This window comes from Vigna unguiculata, chromosome 10, assembly GCF_037176805.1.
Source record: "Vigna unguiculata cultivar grain cowpea cultivar isolate G323 ecotype 2 chromosome 10, ASM3717680v1, whole genome shotgun sequence".
NCBI classification, from domain to species: domain Eukaryota; kingdom Viridiplantae; phylum Streptophyta; class Magnoliopsida; order Fabales; family Fabaceae; genus Vigna; species Vigna unguiculata.
The window spans coordinates 51,230,555-51,244,803 of record NC_140801.1 but is presented as its reverse complement, the minus strand read 5'-3'; the positions used below and the strand labels follow the sequence as shown (position 1 = coordinate 51,244,803).

At 34.6% G+C, this 14,249-nt stretch overlaps 3 protein-coding genes across 6 annotated transcripts; 1 reads left to right on the top strand and 2 right to left on the bottom strand.

Moving 5' to 3' along the window:
- Window positions 1-392: 392 nt before the first annotated feature.
- LOC114166999 (uncharacterized) lies at window positions 393-2,308 on the top strand. The gene has a single exon (XM_028051887.2). It carries the CDS (start codon window positions 1,077-1,079, stop codon window positions 2,106-2,108), a length of 1,032 nt encoding a protein of 343 aa, XP_027907688.1. The 5' UTR covers window positions 393-1,076; the 3' UTR covers window positions 2,109-2,308.
- Window positions 2,309-5,711: 3,403 nt separating this feature from the next.
- Window positions 5,712-8,538, bottom strand: LOC114165986 (uncharacterized). Of its 3 annotated transcripts, none has more exons than XM_085668331.1 (8): window positions 7,937-8,538; window positions 7,551-7,640; window positions 7,382-7,437; window positions 7,105-7,200; window positions 6,908-6,985; window positions 6,501-6,563; window positions 6,251-6,424; window positions 5,712-6,060 (listed from the first exon to the last, which is right to left on the bottom strand). In XM_085668331.1, the coding sequence occupies exons 1-8, from the start codon at window positions 8,208-8,210 to the stop codon at window positions 5,881-5,883; spliced, it is 1,011 nt and encodes a 336-aa protein (XP_085524457.1). In that variant the 5' UTR covers window positions 8,211-8,538; the 3' UTR covers window positions 5,712-5,880. The 3 variants fall into 3 exon arrangements, with proteins under 3 accessions (XP_085524457.1, XP_027906434.2, XP_027906435.2); XM_028050633.2 differs by having other exon boundaries at window positions 7,382-7,434; window positions 7,937-8,231; XM_028050634.2 differs by lacking the exon at window positions 6,908-6,985 and having other exon boundaries at window positions 7,937-8,231.
- An 809-nt stretch (window positions 8,539-9,347) lies between these two features.
- LOC114166608 (PHD finger protein ALFIN-LIKE 3-like) lies at window positions 9,348-14,107 on the bottom strand. 2 transcript variants are annotated; one of them, XM_028051358.1, is made up of 5 exons: window positions 13,776-14,107; window positions 12,500-12,532; window positions 11,323-11,551; window positions 11,019-11,154; window positions 9,348-9,940 (listed from the first exon to the last, which is right to left on the bottom strand). In XM_028051358.1, exons 1-5 carry the CDS (start codon window positions 13,867-13,869, stop codon window positions 9,671-9,673), a joined length of 762 nt encoding a protein of 253 aa, XP_027907159.1. In that variant the 5' UTR covers window positions 13,870-14,107; the 3' UTR covers window positions 9,348-9,670. The 2 variants fall into 2 exon arrangements, with proteins under 2 accessions (XP_027907159.1, XP_027907160.1); XM_028051359.1 differs by having other exon boundaries at window positions 11,022-11,154.
- Between the last annotated feature and the right edge of the window lie 142 nt (window positions 14,108-14,249).

Here is a 14,249-nt window from a genome sequence, read left to right as displayed (position 1 = left end):
AATTTTTCCGAATCAAATAAACAAATTTGTTTTCATCATATTTCCATATTTACTCATCCGATCAGAGACATACAAGTAAAACTAGGTGGATCATACAACACCTGTCACTTATTCCATCATCTGACAAAGGCACGATCAATTATTTTACGGTCAACAAACGAGTCACATGGTAGTATTGTGGTACGCGTCACAGGAGAACAAAGCTCCAGCCACCCAACACTGGATAAGGATTGCCACGTCACTAACTTTCTCGGAGGACACTCCATCTGACAAAAACCAACAATAAAAACAAAAACACGTTAATGAACAAACACATGCCCTAATCCATGACCGACACGTGTCAATCCCTTTCCTCATACTCCACCTACAAATCCACCTCTCATTCCGGTTACCTTCTCTCTCTCCCCTTCCTTTTTTTCTCTCTCTCTCGCACTGTTTATTGATGCTTTATGACTTTATCTATATATGCCTCTCTGATGCCGACGGGTGCTCCCAATTTTCCGGCAAGCTTCAAACTTTCGGTCGCCGGCTCCGATTTGGATTGCTTTCCGGTATGAATCGTTTGCGACACCTCCTTTGTTGATTTAGAAATGCTAGATCTACTCATCGTGTCACACGTTCGATCTAAAACCTGGTTCCACAAGAGGAAAAAAAATCTCTCGCTTCGTTCCCACAAACACTAGTTATATTTCCATTCCAATTTCGCAAAACTTGATTGTAATTTTCGAATTGTACAGCTAGAATTTCTTTCTTTCTTTCTTTTTTAATTTTTTTAAATTTTATTTTTATATTTCCTCTGTTGTTCAATTTTCGTTGCCGGGTTTGCTAAGGTTGTACAGTTAGGGTTGGGGGTGGTTTTCAAGGAAAGAGCAGATTTAGAATCTGGGTTTTTGTTGGGATGGAGGAGGATATGGATATAAAAAAGGGTCTCTGATTGCGATATTGGCTGCAACTTCAAGGCTTTTGAGGTGTCGTGACCTCAACTGTGTCTGCATTTGTCAGTAATTTTCTGCAATATCAAGGAAGTGACAAAGTTGTGACTGTAACGTAAAAGTTTGGTAGTGAAAGGGGGGGAAATGAGCATGACAATGGCAGAGGAAGAATCTAGCGAGGAGGTTAATGTTCCGGGTGAGATTGATTGGCAAATGCTTGATAAATCCAAGTTCTTCTTCCTTGGTGCTGCTCTTTTCTCTGGGGTTTCTGCAACCCTTTACCCTGTAGTTGTGTTGAAGACTAGGCAGCAAGTGGCACAGTCCCAAGTATCATGCATCAACACTGCATTTTCATTGATTAAGGGTGAGGGTTTTAGAGCGTTGTACCGTGGGTTTGGGACTTCTTTGATGGGTACAATCCCTGCAAGGGCTCTTTACATGGCTGCATTAGAGGTTACCAAAAGCAATGTGGGAACGGCCACTGTTAGGTTTGGTCTCGGTGAACCAACTGCTTCTGCAGTTGCGAATGCAGCTGCTGGCTTGAGTGCAGCCATGGCAGCACAGCTTGTGTGGACCCCTGTTGATGTTGTGAGCCAGAGGTTGATGGTTCAAGGGTGTTGTGATTCTGGAAATCCTAAAGCTTCGGCATTTCGGTACATGAATGGGATTGATGCCTTCAGGAAGATATTGAGCAATGATGGGCTTAGGGGTTTGTATAGGGGTTTTGGGATCTCAATTTTGACCTATGCCCCTTCAAATGCAGTTTGGTGGGCTTCATATTCTGTTGCACAGAGAATGGTTTGGGGTGGAGTTGGATACTACTTGAGCAAGGGCAATGATAATGCAACTAACAGTGCTTTGAGGCCTGATACAAAAACCATGATGGCAGTTCAGGGAGTCAGTGCAGCAGTGGCTGGTGGCATGTCTGCTTTGATCACCATGCCACTGGACACCATCAAGACAAGACTGCAGGTCTTGGATGGCGACGAGAATGGCCGCCGTGGACCCACCATTATGCAGACAGTGAGGAGTCTGGTCAGGGAAGGTGGTTGGATGGCTTGTTACAGAGGTTTGGGTCCTAGGTGGGCATCAATGTCGATGTCTGCAACAACAATGATCACTACTTATGAGTTCCTCAAACGGCTCTCAGCGAAGAACCAAGAGGTTTTAACATAATGAAGAATAGGTTTATGACAGCAAAGAAAGAAAAAAAAGGATAAACTAAGAGAAGACGAGGTTCATCTTTGCCTGTTTTCTGTTCTTTTCTTTTTCCACTTTTCACTGTTGTTTCTTCCCTTTTAGTTCTCACCACAATGACTGCTTCATCAGTGTAAGTCATTGCAGGTTATTACATAAATAAAAAGTTACTTCTAACACATCTACTCTGTATTTCTCAGTCACCAACCATATGCAACAGGCCTCAATTTTACTTGAAGTTTCATTTCATTCTGGTGACTCAAATTGAATATCATGAACTCTCAAACGCAAGAATCATGTCATGTGGATTTCAACTTTATGCACCATGTGATCTACTCAAGACTTTTCAAACAAAAAAGAAAAAATTTGAGTTAAGAGTATAGCAGTCACATGAGCATGCATTCGGGAATCTTCTATGTATTTTTCAGCTCACATATTTAGTTATGAGAAAGTGGGAATAACTTTTAGGTATCTATTTTATTTGTATCTGTATAGGTTTGGTTTATAGTGGAGAACTTTAATAGAATGGTGGGACCTGCATTACCAACATGTTGAGTGGTGGACCTGACTCTGCACATTTCAAAAAATAAAATTCCCACTCCCTACTAAATAAAATCACTTATCAGTCCTATTGTATCTTTAGCACAAATCTTTGTATTCTGCAGAATCTTGAACAGGTTCATGTTATTGTTTAATAGAGGTTTAGCCCCACAAGTTTTCATTCAAAAAAAACAAGCATTTTTCTGATTGAGTCTCTAATTTGTATTATTTGTTTATAGGTTTTAGAATATAATAAAGTGGTAGATTCTTTAGGAGAAGAATCCATGCACCTCACAAGGAAAATAATTGAAATAACCGTCACATGGAAGAGCCACTTGTCCAAAATAGTGTTTTTAAATATCATTTTAAAAAGGGTTTATCTTTTTAAATCGATTGTCTGAACTTGTAGGAAAGAAAACATGGTCTTTAAGTTAAGTCCTGGAATAAACAAAATTAAACACATACCAATAATGTATAAATAGATGGATAGTGCACAAACATATAAAATGCATATTTCAATAAACAAGTGTAAATTGCTTAGCATTTTCCAGTAATAAAATGTTTCTTATTATGATACTCAAGGTGCATAATATAAATTATATTATCCTTTAAGCATTGTTCATATCGTATTGTCCCTATCATCCTTCAAGCAACTAATATGTTATATTTTTTAATGAGTCTGGATATAACTGACTTCTTTATTTCATGAAGTGACTGGCTTATTAAAATTGTTTAGATTTGGGTGTTTCTTAATATTGTTATAAGGACTAGTTTTAAATTTATATTATTAGCTTTTAAGACCCTAAAATAAATAATTAAAAGTTAAAATGGTTGTTATTGTAGTGGAACATCTAGGGGACAAGACAAGAATGTCTCCATAAAACTATTTTACAAAAAAGTATCATAAAATTTAATATGTATATAAAAATACATGTGGTTATGTAATTTCTAACATAAGAATGTTTAAATATATTTGTATCCCTGTAATTGACTTCAAAATTTTATTTGAATAGTTGTAATCCCTCAATTTTGTAAAATTGTAATGATTTTTTTTTTCTTTTGCACCCGACAAATTTTTAAAGAATATATTTAACCTTTCAAAAAAGCCAATGCATCAATTATTTTGTTTTTATAAATCCTATATATTTTCCCACTCAGAACAATTTTACTACCAAAAGAATAAACAGAACATGCAACAACTTTTCCCTAACCAAGGCTTCTATAATTCAAATCATTCATTCATGTCCTTTAATAATGAAGAACTAAATGACTTTTAATTTCGGGGTTTTCAATCTAAGGGTAGATGAACACAGAATAAAATTAGGGTTTGCTCCAAAAACAAGATACAAAAATGAAAAAAGTTTGTTGGATCCTTAGCCATTTATATACACATCCCCACACCTATCTCATTGATGTTAGAATTAATTGACGAATTAATTCTATTAGTGACTCATTTGAAATATTATGATGGGCCCAATTGTGATTTAATAAAATATAGAGACTTATTGGTTATTATTATGGGAAGTGATAATAAAATAAAATAAAGATAAAGATAAAATAAAAACCAACTTAATGGACGTTGGTATAAAAGGAATTGGGGTTCTGTCTCTGGCCATAAGGTTCTTTTCAGTGTAACCCATCAAGAACGTGTGAGAAGAGAAAGAAAAGCAAAGAGATAGATTGGGAAACTGTGGTTGAAGAGCACACAAGATTATAAATTTGAAGAACGCATATTCACAGGATCTCTCATGGATCAAGGTTAGTGCTCTATTATGATTTATCGTGTGACAATTATAAATCTTAAAGATCCTTAATTAAGTTTTACAATTGATACTAAGTATTAATTCAACGGATCATAATGAAATATATAACAAAATACATAATTAAATTATTAGTCATCTTTTAACTAGTAAATATAGGAATAAATTACTAATCTTTTTTAACAAATATAAAAATTACATTGAATTAAATAATATTGAAAAACCACAGGAACAAGTATACCAAATTAAGACAAAAAAAATAATATTAAATGTAACTATTAATTTGAAATTACTCTATCATAAAATCTTTTTAATTTTAAGTGTTAAAAAATAAATTTATATTTAATTCAATCTCAAAAATTAACTTATAAGAATATATATCAATTTTATATTATAAATCTATGTTATTTTTAATCGATATAACTTCGCCAGAGCCAAATCTATACCGTTTAAAAGCTCAGACTATAAAGTTTGTTTATCAATTTTAAAAAAAAAAAATAGAAGAGTGATAAGAAGTCAATAAATCTAACCAAACCAAGAACCTACAAAAACAGTAAAGTCTCATTCATCAAATAAATTATTCTTTATTTTTAAGTGCTAACTAAAAGGAAATAACTATTACAAAATTAGACAGAGACATGTTTGTCTTGTCATAGGAAAAAAATATGATACAAGTAATCAGAAGATAAGTCCATTACATAAAGTTTCACTGCAATAAAATAGTTGTATCTTTATGATAAATCACCATATTATTAATCGCCAGATATTGAATCATCGTATCATTAACTATTCCATATAAAAAATATTAATTTCATCTTGAAAAATATCTTAAGCATTTAATACATAATATAATAACTAGATTAATGCAAATTAAATTTAAATTTATCAAATATAATATAAAATTTTAGCTTTATAAATTAAGTTATGTAATTTAGAAAACTTTTTTGAAAATAGAAAATCGTATACGGACAACCAAAATAACTTTATTTAATTATAAATCATTATATATATATATATATATATATATATATATATATATATGTTTGTGTGTATTTTCTTCTCTCAACTTTGATATTTATATTGAATAAAATAAAACTTCTGTATTACTTATAAGTACGAATGAAAATATGAATCGATGAGAGTGGATGAATCAATCTATGCAGAACTTTTAGAATCATACTAAAATTTACTTATCTTAATAAGTTTGTTTAATATCATGATGAGCTTACTTGTCTTCAATCTACTAGTCAAGAGAAACCCAATAACATGACAGCACTAAATATTGGAGAGAACACCAATTTCTTAACTTTCAATCAACAATGGTTATTAAAATATGTGATCACAGCTGAAAGTAACCATTTGTATCCCTCTAAGGCACAAGGCTTTCCTTCCCCATGAAATACAAACCCATTTGAGAGCACTCTGCACATAATGAATTAAATAGTCAATAGTCACTGGAGTTTCTTATTTGCTTTCTCCATCAATGTGGATAAACAGTCTTTCCAATCTGAAACTTTGTTATCCCCATTGGCCACCTCAAATATGAACCCAGTTTGTGGGGTGCAATCCAAGGCTGCTACACAAACAAAGGCAGCATCTTCTTTGCTGATACTTCCACTAGCTGCACAACCCTGTTAAAATAAACATAAAATGGAACTCTTAAGCCTGCAAATGATACCATAAACATCCAGCACCTGCTTTTGTTTGGGAGATTTCAGTTATCCATAGCATAAGCACTTGAAAATATGTGAAGCTGGTTGATGATTAGAAGGGTTCTTTGAGCATTCATTAAAAGAAGAAATTAAGGCCTTTAGTCTGTACCTGATCAAAGGAAAAGCCTTGCTTCCCACCAGGTGTGTCTTGTAATGCACCAGTCCTGATTATGGTGTAAGGAATTCCAGAGGTTTTCAAAACTGATTCATCTTGCTCAGCTAGTTTCTTTGCATTGCTTTTCATCATAGATTGAAAGCCACTTTTACTGCTATAAGCTGACAACTGCAACTTTGTTAAAACAAAAGGAAGATTGTGTTTGTGGTGAAGAAAAATGTGATTGGGATGGAGGTGGAAGTACCTGAGATAAGAGGATTACATGTTGTACTCCTTGAAGGCTCCCAACGTTAGAAAGAAAACCCTCCTGAAAAGAATGAAATAGTTCAAGCTTTTATTCAGAAAACTTGTTTGAAGGCCAGGTTTCTCAACATTATTGCCAGAAAGCTGAGAATAGAGAGAAACAGACTCTATGGTTTAAATTTGAAAGATACATGACAAGGGAAGCTTCAATTCTTTCCACACAGAGAATATGGCCACTAAACTTTGTTTAAAAATCTATGAAATAAGAAAATCTGGTTTTATGGGGGGGGGTATTCTTTGTTCCATCTTCTAAACTTTAATTCATGGAACTTAAAAATGTCTATTAACAACTGGAATCTGTGTTAACCAAAGCTAGATTACTAGAGAGGCATGGCATGGTATTCACACATTTGGACATATGATTGTGCGAACTCCTCTGAGAGCTTTCTTCACGAACCGATTGTCACTAGTATCTCCTGCCAGGGACTTTGCAACATGCATCACAAGATCAATAATAAGAATCTGAAAAATAGTCAAAACTACCAACAAACAAACAATGTACCGTTTCCATCTGTTTAGTAGTTTTGCAAATTAACTTCACACACCTCAACATAACTTCCAAAGGCTTCAAGTGCAACCCTTTTATCCTTCACCAGTGCCTTTACTCGAGCTTTTTTAACAATCAATGACAGTATCACCATCTACATTAGTCAGAAAATAAGGCCAAGAGTCAGAATTCGTTTGATAATGCAAAGCAAATCAATCATGGTTATGAATACAAACCCATCAATTCATCATATCTATCTATAACAAGAATATAAAATCGGAATTTCAAGATTCTGATGCATCAACTTATAAGACTTTAGGCTAAGGCAAGCAGACCTGACCCATCTCACTATCTCCATCAGTTACCAGCACTGCATCCCTGACCTCATCTTCTGTTTTGAAACACTTTGTCAAAACAAAATCACCAACACTAGAAACAAATGATGATAAGATTCTCATACAAATACAAGCACTGTCATTTATGGATCACTGAGTATTTACTCACCCGGATAGTTATCCTCATCATCTTCTATGGCAGTAGCATCTTTTTCAAGGATGTCAGGTGCACCATACCACTTCCTTAATTTGGGACCCCCTGATAATCAAGCAGAATCAAAAGCAATGAGCTAAACAGGAAAAAGAAAATGTTGGAAACAAGGTTTGGAAAAACAGTCCCAAACCGTTATTACGGCCATAACATCAACAATTCTAGAGTTTTCTGGCTGCATCGCAACCGCAATTACGGGCATATCAGACACACTTTATTGCAATTTTCCTCAATACTAAATATTGTGACAAAATCACTTCATAACCATAATTTAAAACCTTGAAAACAAAGTTGATAATCAGAACAAAGTAACTATAGATGAGGTATCCGTAGAAAGTAACCACCTTCAATATAATCGAGAATTTGGTCCATAAAGCTGAGTTTCTTCTTAGCATGACAAACAACAAGCGGTGGAACAACAGAACCATTATCTCTGCTTGATGGGAAAGAGGACCCATATGGTGTTCCTGAACGTTGAGAAGAGAAAGGAACAGAATTTTGAAACGATAGAGTGGAAGATAGCGTAGCAGCATAGGCCAACACCATTGTTGGCAGTGTCACACTCCAACCGTCTCTTCCCGCTATAAAGGATAACGCATTTCTTACCAGTGATGCCATTTCATTGATAATTAATAATCCCTGAAAAGGAAATTCAATCACAGCCGTCAAAACATTTCAATTCTATGATATTAACCATTGGATCATGCCTACCCAACATCTCAAAATCCCAATGCGCCCCTTTTTCCATGTAGGGCTTGCCATAACCAAATTGCATGGACGAGGCTGCATTTTTCTTCAGAAAGCTCGAGACCCAGATGAGCAAAAAGACAAAGGCGAGTCCTAATTTGACTTCTTCTCCGACAACTAAGTGGGAAGTTTCATTTTTTTTTTCTGGATTCTGTTTTTGAAATGTAGAGTAAGTGATGGCCACTTTTACAATGGAGTAACAACGTTAAGCGTTTGCAGTTAAGGTTGTTACTGTAGAAATACTTTCATAAATAATCACAATTTTAGAAGAGGTAGCTCTTAACAGTGTGTGCAATCATACAATTCCAATTTTTGTATTTTCCGGTGTAAATTTTGTCATTATTATTATGTAATGAAAATTCTTCTTTGATAAAGAAACAAATGATGTAAAGTTTACATTCTTTGTATAGTAATGTAGTTAGAGAGCTTAAATAACAAAATTCTACTTGTGTTAATAACAAATGTCTTACGTAGAGATGGTAGTTATTTCCATAACTTATCGTTAAAACCTTCCTAAGTTAGGTATGTCGTCTCGTTTCTTCTATAAATACATAAACTAAAGCATGAACATTCCTTCCATATAGATAAACGGCAGAGAAAACTTCACTTCACCCATGATTTAGTGTTCTGAAAATAGAAAAACTTGTTGGTAATGGAACACTTCCATCAAAAATGGGCGATTCAACATTTTGAAGTGCCATTTTAAACTTCGCTAAAAACTCATCTTCATATTTATTAAACTTGAATCAATAAAATATCGTCACATTTCCAAATGTAGTTGCTGAAAAACCAAACAGCTCCTAAATGCTGCTTTCGTGAGCATTAATCCTATTAACCGTGGTCTTGCAAAATCTATTCAAGTACCCAGTGCATAATCAATTTAAAAGGTATCATATTAGAAGAACAAGGACTCGTGGTTTCAATTTCACCAGCCTCATAAGATGATACGGAGCATGCACACATTAGACCCAAAAGTCCTTCAGTTATGGGGGAGGATTAGCAAACTAGTAATCACATAACTAGACATCCATTTAAAATAAATTTGTGTTTTTCATTAACCTAGTCTTAGAGTGACATTAAGGAAAAGGCTTCACTTTCCCAAGTCAACAATGCATAAACTACAAATTGATCATATCCAAGGCGTCGACTGAATTGCAGTTGACACTAACAAAACCAAACACAGCAGAATCCTACAGACTAGAAAAGAAACCTACATCTGCCAAACACAAACTATCCATAAACTGCAACATCTAGGAAGAAAAGCAGAACAACATGATCAGCAAAGAGCCCAACAATGATTGTCAATGGTGGAACAACTTGGTTCATGTCCGTCAGGGGCGAGCTCTCTTGTTACTGCACGAGGGACACTTGTATTGTTTGATATGCTCTGCCCTAGCTGGGGTAATCTTCACACATTTACCATGGAACCATTTCTCACAGATGTCACAGCAAATCCAGAATTCATCAGTGCCATAATGCTCACCACACGCCCCACACAAGGTCTCTCCATGTTCATCATCATCTTGTTCCTCCAGTTCTTCATCCTCTTCTTTTGGTTGCGATGGCTTTGACTGTCTACTCTGAGATTCTGGAGCTCGTTGCTGCACAAAATAACAATTAGATGAGAAAGCAAACAAGCTGAGGACTAAAACAGAACCACAATACGATGACACCATGCAAAATATGAGCCAGATATTTCTATACCTTCACACATTTTCATACACATACAGAACTACAGCAACAATGCATCCCAATTAAACAACCGCTCCAACAGACAATGGAAACATCAATGTGGTACCACTACAACATCCAGAAGTTCAAGCAAAGAAATTCCCAAAATCAGATTAGAATTCAGAAATATACAAAACCATGATAGGATATTCGGATATTTTATCCCCCTTTTCATCTAACCCCTTTCCTACAGGAAAGAGGTTCGTAGATCATTTATACATGTAAGGAACACGAAATATTGGAAGTTAATAAATAGATATATACTAATTCGTCTGCCATAACTCTTTAAGATCAAATTTCAGGTTAGAAGTGCAATGCTTACAGATCAAAACTAAAACACAAGGTCAAGTTCAGATGTATATCCATTTCACCGACACTTCAATCTTTTAGACACAGCTTAATCTCAAGGGATATAAGTTATATCAAGGTCATAAAGTTTCAACCATTTTCCTCACTCTAACTACGCTAGTGTTATCTTTAATCTCTATTCATATGAAATTTTATCTCAGCAAGCACTCATACCAATCTGTTTTTTCTACATTATTTTTTAAGGGCATACCAGAGAATGCCACTATCCATAACTACCCATATTTTCTGTTAAGGACTCTGGGGATAGTATACGATGATACCAAATCCCTACTTACAACACAATGATATCCATAAAATGTGAAACTATATTTATCTTCAGAATAAATACATACATACATACATCACCATTTTCATAAGATTTACACAATATTTCTAATGTTTTAATGTATAGAATGCAAACTAAACTTTTATAAATTAACTCAACAAACAATGCACTTAAATTTAATGAGGCCATAATCTAGAAACAGACAACACCAACTGACGATCAACCTGAGTTCATCACTGGTACCCAAAAAAAAAGGTATAAAAGAAAAAAAATAAAATTATAGGCCATGCAGGGGTGCAAGAAGATATTATTACTGCCTTAGAGCTGGACTTAGACTTGCTGCCACTGTGGTTTGAAACAGAAGACTTTTCCTTAACTTGCTTCTTTGCTGCACCAGTAACAACTTCAAATATTGTTGGCAATTCGTTGATCATGTTGAAAAGTCGTTTCCTGCATTACATATGCAAATCATGAGTATATGGATGGATGAGACATGAAAAGAAAGAACTAAACCAACGAGAAAGACAAATCAGACAAGCACAATCCTAAATGCTCAGTAATTTTGCACGCCAACTTAATTTAACTTCAGATAAGATTTAAGGTTGGAGTATGAAATACCTGTCAGCTTTATCAAACCCGAATCTGGCTCCAAAATAGAATGCAATAGCAAGTAACCATGCATCACTATGGACAGCAACTAAAGATAGCCAGTCTTTTTCTTGCATGCCATCCCTAGCAAAGTTGATGCCCAGCACAGGCTCAGGAAGCTCAGGTGGTACTTCTTCAGCAGGTAAATTTACTTCCCACTGTTCACTGGGAAAGCCATACAAGCACAGATTCTCCTTCTCTAAAAGAATGAAGGCAAATGATTTATAAAGCATGAGCACCAAATGGAATAAATAAAAAGCAAAGCTTATAATCCCTAATAAACTTCTTAAACCTTTCTCTATGGTATTTTGTTTGCAGCTAGAAGAGCCGCAAAAGTAATAGTTCTGTTTGGAAAGAAAAAATAACAAAAATTACAATCAAGAGACCGAGAAGCACCAGGCACTTGATTAAATTTATAACATAAATGAGCACAAAAAGAATATAGGAGAATGACATTGACAGTGATATGAGTACGACAAGTTGACAATGTAAAGGAATTTCCCTCAAGTTCGGTCAATAACCAGATTTGATAATCACATTTTTATATTGAAATAACCACTCACGAAATTAAAGGGAAAACATGAATCATGCCAAACCCTATATATAGTCATTTTAGTATCGCTTTTGTATAATATTGCGGAACATTACAACAAGCTTGAAAACTATTCACAATTACAGTGAATCAAGAAGGCAACAAGTACTGAAATGCAAGTTATGACCACTTTGATTATTACATGGTATACAATCCCCCAAATCATTATTTGAAACTACTTAATCATATGACAAAGAACAGTTAATTTGTAATTGAAAAACATAACTAAGCCATAATTCAGTAAGAAAACACAGAGGAATTAATTTAAAAAAGAAAGGAAAAGTGTTAATTAATCAAGAGAACAGGTAGATTGGATGAGTTTTAAAATTATACCCTGACATGAAAGCAACAGCACTACGTATATCAGTTAGTCCAACACTCAAAGCAAAAAAACCTTCAAACATCATAGTAAATCAAAAGAATGATTATTTATTTGTTAATCTTTACAGAAGCCCAAATTGAATCCATCCATACGACAAGTTAAAAGCTAAATGACCATTCAAAAACACAAATGGTGTTGCACACAACACTAATCGAAAGGAGAGTACAACTAACCAGGATCACATTGGTTGTAGAAATCTTCAACATCTGCAACAGCATTACCCAGAAGAAAAAGTCCATTAGTAAGAAAAAGCTTCCAAAAATATTCATAGAGATAAAATTGTAAAAGATAAACAAATACAAAAGGCTGAGCATCACATTCAAGTGTTGAAAATGACTATAGATATTAAGTGCCTGTTTGATTTTCTCACCACCTTTTTGTTTTAAAAACTTACTTTTACAATACTAAACAATATATTTCTCGTCCAAAATCAGTTAGGAAAATTGTTTCCATAACCAGTATCTTAAAAACCAAAAACAGTTGGAAAATGTGTTCAGGACAAAACTTTTAGAAAACAGAAATGTGCTCAAAGGGGAAAAAAAAGAAGCACTCAAATGTATTTAGTAGACAAACAAATTTTATTTCATGAAATAAACGAAACAGTTTTTGAAAACAGTAAACAAACAAAGAATAATAATCAGGAAATAAAAGAAACTGACAAGAAGAAACGTATCATATGCGTGTTTGGACTGCTGTCTCGTAGGCACCAAGTGTCCTTTCACAATTTTCAAAGCTAAAAATGGAGAAGTAACAATATTGGTGGATCAGGAAAATTGAGGGTTACCCAACGTTTCCACAAATGCACCGAAGTAGCATTTTCAAGTTAAAATATAAACAAAACACCACATTAAGTGCTAAACCATACCGGAGTTCAGCACACTGAAAGAGAATAACAAGAAGAAAAGGAAGAAACACGTGCAAATTCCTTAGAAAGCACAAATCAAACAACACTCAAAAACCACACACGCCTGCTATGGAAGCTCCAAAGCCTCTTCCTCAAACCACAATACAATGCCAATAAGGAAGCCGTGAATTGACACAAAAATCAAATCAAATGAAAAGTGACAACGGAAAACCATCAATAGAAAGTTTGAAAGATAAACCCATTCACACGCAAACCGAAAAAAAAAACAGACAAAAATGAAAATTTACACATAGCAAACAAAACATAAATTATCACCAGAAATTAAAATTTTAAAAAAAATGCCAAACACTCCAAATATTAAAACCAAAATTCTCACGAGCACCTGTCAAGCGTCAACGGCAATAACACCGACGCCAAACACAAAGCTAAACCCACACGACAATTTTCACCAACCCATTAAGTAAAACCAAAAGGCAAAACGAAAAAACACGAAATTTGTATTCAAAGCACATTACTTGACTAAAAACCGGCGTCAAAGACAGAAATTGAAAACCATCTTAGATAAAGAAAAGTGAAAACTTTACCAGTGGTAAGGGCTTTGATGAGAGCAGCTCTTCGGCCCTTGAAATCCCTAAAAACCTCTTCGACTGTGCGTGGATTATACGTACGCGAGTCCATTTTCCCTTCCGGTGGTGGTCCTCCTCCTCTGAAACCTAAATCAGAAGAATGAAAGCAAAAGAGAGTGCGAAACGAAGTTGTTTAGGAGAAAACGAGATTTGGAAGTTGCAGAGCTGAGAGCTAAAGTGTAGAGAGTGCTCCCTCTCTCTGCCTCTCTGCAACAAAAATTTTGCAAAGTGCAGTCACTGCATAAACACAACAACTAAAGAAAACTCTTCTTTTTATTTCTTCTTTTATTTTAATGTTTTACTCATATATTTTTTTCTTTGCGCCGGCGTTCTTAAAAACACTTCTGAATTCAAATTTATCTTCTTCTATTTTCCTCATTTTTCAAAATTATTTATATATGCGGTTTTTAAAATACATTTTGCTGTTGTGTA